This window comes from Hakea prostrata, chromosome 7 (genome assembly GCF_041222555.1).
Source record: "Hakea prostrata isolate BN-2017 chromosome 7, UWA_Hpros_2, whole genome shotgun sequence".
Taxonomy (NCBI): domain Eukaryota; kingdom Viridiplantae; phylum Streptophyta; class Magnoliopsida; order Proteales; family Proteaceae; genus Hakea; species Hakea prostrata.
Genome location: NC_142606.1, coordinates 6,635,790 through 6,641,588, shown reverse-complemented (window position 1 = coordinate 6,641,588; position 5,799 = coordinate 6,635,790). Strand labels below are relative to the sequence as shown.

The following is a 5,799-nucleotide window of genomic DNA, read 5'->3' as shown; positions in this document are numbered from 1 at the left end:
AAGGTGTTGGGAAGAAAAACATTCTTTCAAGGGAAACCCAGAAATTTTGAGAAGTGCTTTATAATCCATTGAATGACAACAGTATCATTTCTTAGAATGAGAGTCAAGTCACTCAAACTTACAAGTTTCTTCCTTCCTTCACCCAATCAATCCACCCCTCCCTCAACAGTACAAGTAGACCTTCTCACGTTCCTCTCTTCAACATCTTTCACTGTCTTCTACAGTTCTACTTACCCACACCATTTTCTCCATTACTTCCAAGATGGCTCCATTGAAACACATTACCAATCCTTTCCCTTACCATCCACCACCTCCTTCCTCACCCTCTGCAACACCACCACCAGCACCGTTTCATCCTATAGTTCCACCATCACCATCTCATCCTATAATTCCACCACCACCTCATATTGTTCCAACGCCACCTCCACCACCGCCAGGGAACCACACTATCATCATAATAATTATAGTGATTGCAGTTCTCTTGTTCCTTGCCTCCATCGCAGTTGCTTTGTGTTGTTTCCTTTCGAAGAAAAAGAAGAAGAAGATGGTTACAAAAACTGAGATCATAAATATGGATGAACATATGAAGTTCCAAGAAGCCATGGTACCTGGTCCCCATGGAACTCAAGTTAAGGTAATAACTATGGAGGAGGACATGCATGTAGTAGAAAAGATTGAGAAGAAAGAAAAGGTTGGTGAAGGATCCAACTCTCTTTCTCATTCAGAGACGCAGATTAGCAGTGCAGCTGAAGGAGGTGAGATCGGTTCTAGAGAAATTGAGGCTAAGCCATCCTCTCAGCGTTCCTTGGAATCCCATCTCCAGCAGAAGCTCTGATTACTTTAGTCTATTTCTTTGTAATCTGTAAGGCTATAATAATAAAATCAATAAAATGCAATCCATTGTCTAAACTATTTTCTTTCCATTTATCTCTTTCTGTCGCCACAGAGACCCTTCGGTGTTCACTGCCATCTCTCTTTTGACTGAGTCAATTTCCTGAGTACAGCTCCCAATTCTAGATGATACTTCTTCTGAGCTGTGAGCAGAAGGAGATCCAGGGTAGTGTTGGTATAGCAGAGGACATGAGGGAAGGATATAGTGGGGAATGTGAGACTGAACTGTAGGAGAGCGGATGAGATGGACAGAGGTTAAGAGAGTTTTTGAAGTAGATTTGCAACAGTGTGCAGAAATTATGCATATTTCAAAAAAGTGAAAACGTTAATTGACTGAAAATATCTTATTACAGTGTTTAGTGGATTCATCCTGAGAGATTGTTTAGATGATAACCAAAAGGATACCAAATAAAACAAAAGAAATGGTATAACGTAGTTTACAGGTGATGCGTCCAAATTCTGTTAAGCCGCCGGACTTCTTGATGCATCCTGCAAAAGAAAGTTAGATGTGGTTCTACCGGGGGGGTCGGAAGGCCACCTCCGATGCTTAAGTCAGTAACTGGATTGATCACAAAGGCTCTGGCAAAATGCAGAGCATAAAAGCAATGAATGCGTAATTGAGAAACGATTTAGATACCTGATAGGTTGTGCGTCTTGATTTATATAGATTTTACCTCTAATCTTTGGTCGTTGATTGTATTCTCAATCTCCTTCGGTGGCCGTCCGATCTTAGGGTTTTTCCCTAAAGATTCGGGATATAACTAGTTACCTATTCTCAGCATGATTCCTTCACCGCTTTGTTGATAGAGGCCTTCTACAAGTCGGCTTTGTCTACCACAAAGTTCGGGAGGCCATACCGGATTAGTAACTGGAATACGGCGCCCTTATGATTGTTTCATTAGGTCTTGGTGGGCCCTGGTCATGGTCCGACCAGGACGAAGACTGTGAACCTGGTCTGTCGAGTTCGGTACAATTTTCATCGTATCATTTGCCCCACAGGCCAAACTTTCAGGCAACATTGCAGAATGAGAGTAAGTTCGGGTCATCTCCGATGATCAAAACATCTTTGCATTTAATTCCCCTGACATTTTTTCCAATGGGGTGCCGTCGAAGTGTTTCGATGTCTCGTTGCTCGTGCGTTATGGGCCACGTGTTGACGGAAGAAGCATACACACTACCTCCTACTGTCCAAACCGTCGTGTCCGAACTTTTATCATCATGGCGAGAGTTTTGAACCGTCAAGGGTTACAAGCCGTCGATGGTCCTCAATATTGAACGTTAGATCCTTCCTTTGAATCGGTGCGTGCTCCTAACTGTCAATAGGATTCATCCTTGTTTCTTTCTTTTCTATAAAAGATTCTTTCTTCTTCATTTCATCTTTTTACTTCCTTGCGTTTCTTTAGCAGAGCTTTCGCCTTGCATCTTTTCCAATTCCAAACTGTAATCCAAGCTTTTATCCTTAGCTCTTTTGGGATCACAAGTAAGTTTTTTCTTCTCCTTACTTTCGCTTTTTCCTTTTCGTTCCAATATGGGTAGTGATAAAACTTCAAGTGATGATTCTGTCTCTCGTATGGTTTTGGGAAGAGATTCTGCTGAACAGAGGTCTCCCTCAGTTTCTATTGAACTTTCTAATGAGGGGACTTAATCCAGTCTGTCGCCCCTAGGGTCCTCCCTGGTTGTCACGCCCTCCCAGCCGGTACCCTATCTGGCATACCCGAGAGTGTGATCCACAGCCCGAAGATCAGGTATCGAGTGATCAACCTCCCACATAAACAATAACATAATCATGAACAATCAAAACAAGAGTGCGGAAGATAAATCATAGATCCAATAAAGAAAGAATGAATCGTAAATGAATCAGAATAATAGATATAATCAGAGTATCAAACAGATAAGTAAAGTGAAGCAAAAATCCCACTTTACATCCAGCGGAAAAGTAGCTCTAAAGAATAAACTAGACAAAATCTAATCCCAGTAGCAAGTACATTGGGTAACTAAATTGTTCTCCACTTTATAGACAACATCCTTGTAAGTGTAAATCTCATAAATGGCACAAGGACGCTTCCACTCAATGGTCGGACTAAGCATCGTACGGAGCATAACCACTCGTGGGATCTTCAGAGTAATTGTGGTAACCGCAATCACCTTCCTGGAGATATGCCTCTTCGCCTTGCGCTTCTTCATAGGGACCGTCATAGTACTCAGTACCTGCAGGATAGTCTAACAACATTGTACAATAAAGGAATGAGTTTCAAAGAAACTCAGTAAGGCAGTTAAAAATCCATAATAACATAAATGGCAGGATTCCAGAACAAACATAAATGCAATATGATATGAGACAAACAATGAGTGAATGAATCTAACTCTATGTATGCTGGTCTCTATTGGCAGACATGCTTTAAGTCATAGCACCGTACCTCTTTAGGAAAGTCCACTCACATCCTCAACCATTTAAGATATCTTGGATTCTCTCACGGATCATTTCACCGGTCTTGAGCAGCCGATTGGTAATGGGTCCTTCATCCCTCAGGACAAACCATGGCAGGGGGTTAAGTCAACACACTCTCTCACAACCATTTGGTATAAGTACTGGCGCATTGTAAAACCCAGCCCTAACCTTGACCCGGAAACCTTGTTATTTGTAGGTCCGATGACCCGAAGTAAAGTAAGAAGTCAGCTTTGGGCCATCCCGGAGAGGGACTTGGTGTCTGGCTTTGAATCCATGAAAGTTGATGATGAGGTTCTATTTATGGAAACTGAATCCTGATGAAGATCTAATTAGTTGATGGACTTGGAGTGCTCTCTATCTTGGTTTGAAGGCATTTCTACCTATTAGGTAAGTCACTTGACTTGTGTGCAAAACCCCTTTTGAATTGGATTTGATCTGGACCATCAATTCCCTGTTTTGGTCTTCTTGTCGGCATTGGTCGACGATTGGTCGATCGGGCCAGTCGACCAATCCACTCGACCAATGAGTGCTGTCTTTGGCAATTAGGTTGTTCTTGCTCTATTTAAGTCCAATCTCGAGTCCACTTCGTATTTGCTGCCTCCAAACCCTCTGGAACGAACCAAAGACCTCTGCAAGTCATCTCTCTTGCATCCTTGGTGTTTTCTTGACGGATCTTCGTCGAAACTCTTCTTTTTGCATCAAAAGGTATGTCTACTCTCTCTTCTTCTCCTCCATCTTTGTTTTTCTTTCCTTTTTGAGTTGAGACAGTAGAAGAGATGCTGCATTCTCTGTTGCAAACATCTCTGAACATGTTCTCATGATCATCCTAAGGATTTGAGGCTAGAACAATGATCTTAACCATGATCATTGCAAGCTTTTGAAAGAATCATGATCAAACCATGATCTAATCTCTGTTAAACTTCTAATCTGAATTCTGATCTCTTTGGATCTTCTATGTTGATCATGTTAGTAGTTAATTCCTGTGTTTTCTTTCCATGATCCATAATCTATAGATTTCTAGTTGTTCTCTTCTACCATACTATGTGTTCTTCATGATGCATGATAATTACATATATGGTAGGTTTTATTTCCTTATTTAGATTTATGCTTCTAAGCCTTATTCCATGAAGATCTATGTATGTTTTCATGTTTTCATTACCGAAAGCAATGATCCATCCTCCTATTGTTCTTGTCTTTGTTTTCTATTTCAAATTCATCAAGATCCATGGTTGAGTTAATTATGGTAACTTTTTGTTTCCTAATTTGGATCTTGATATCTTGATTTGATTGGTGTTTTGAGGTCCCCTATTTGTTAGAATACTACTGATGTAGTCTACCCCTTGATTAGTACCCTTTTGAACCACCAAATTCGGATTTCATATCTTAAAACTCTGATTTTATAGGCTTCTGTCTGCATTGGTCGACTGATTGGTCGACTGGACCACTCGACCAATTCGACCAATGAGTACCGCAACTCCAGTTTGGTCCGTTTCGAATGTTTTGATATCTTTTCTGTTAGGGATCTTTCCTAATATGTTGTATATACTTGTTTAGGACCTTCTTCTCAAGTTTGCCAAGATCTTACTTGATTTCTTAGGATTCCTTTGCGAGTTATAAAAGGTAAGGATGGTTATTTCCTTAATTACATAGATAGCATGAATCTAGTTTCTATATTTGAATATCATTAATATGTTTCCTAAATTAGATTCTTACAATGATATACTACTGTTGCATAACTTTGATTACAGTAGCATTACTTATTCATATTAAATTGATTCATGTATGATTTACTTACCAATGTTATACAAGTGATTGTAATTATTGATTTCTTTCCATATATGAAGTTACCATATATGTGATGATATGAATTGATGCATGTGTATGCTTACGTATGGTTTGGGAAGGAGAGGTGTCCTTTCGACACTTCGTCCTTGGACTACTACGGGAATATTATGGGATGTTTCCGGAGATGCCCTCTGGACACCTTCCTAAACCGTTGGATGACATATCTAGGATTGTCTAGTAGTGTTTGGCTAGGATGTCCTGTTATGTCGACCCTAATCGGAGGGGTATTGAGACCGAACGACCCGTGGTAGCAATGGGGATTCATGGGCGCTCAAGACCGGTAACCAACCCGGTGAGAGGACAGGAATCACATTGTGGGGGCCATTTATTGGTAGGGTTGCATATGGTTAGACTTGGGCTCACGGGCGCTTAAGACCGGTAACCAACCCGTGAGAGGACGTGAGAGCTTCCCGTTTACCATATGTGGATGATCAATAGGGTTGATGAGTCCGTAGTCCGAGTTGGTCGGTGCCATAGGATACGCCGACTCTAGTGTGAAGGATACCGGAAAGGATCGTCGGGGACGAGGAATGGAAGTATCTGGATCTGACTTGATGTAACCAAGTAGAAGACTTGCATTTGGCTAGGTTTTACCCGACATGCGCCAGTACTTA

At 41.1% G+C, this 5,799-nt stretch overlaps 1 protein-coding gene across 1 annotated transcript; it reads left to right on the top strand.

The window, feature by feature from the left end:
- Nucleotides 1–217: 217 nt before the first annotated feature.
- Nucleotides 218–889, top strand: LOC149009307 (uncharacterized). The gene has a single exon (XM_089164158.1). It carries the CDS (start codon nt 263–265, stop codon nt 833–835), a length of 573 nt encoding a protein of 190 aa, XP_089020284.1. The 5' UTR covers nt 218–262; the 3' UTR covers nt 836–889.
- The last annotated feature ends 4,910 nt before the right edge of the window (nt 890–5,799 follow it).

Coding starts and splice junctions, on each gene's coding strand:
- LOC149009307 (XM_089164158.1), top strand. CDS start 263: ATGGCTCCATTGAAACACATTACCAATCCTTTCCCTTACCATCCACCA.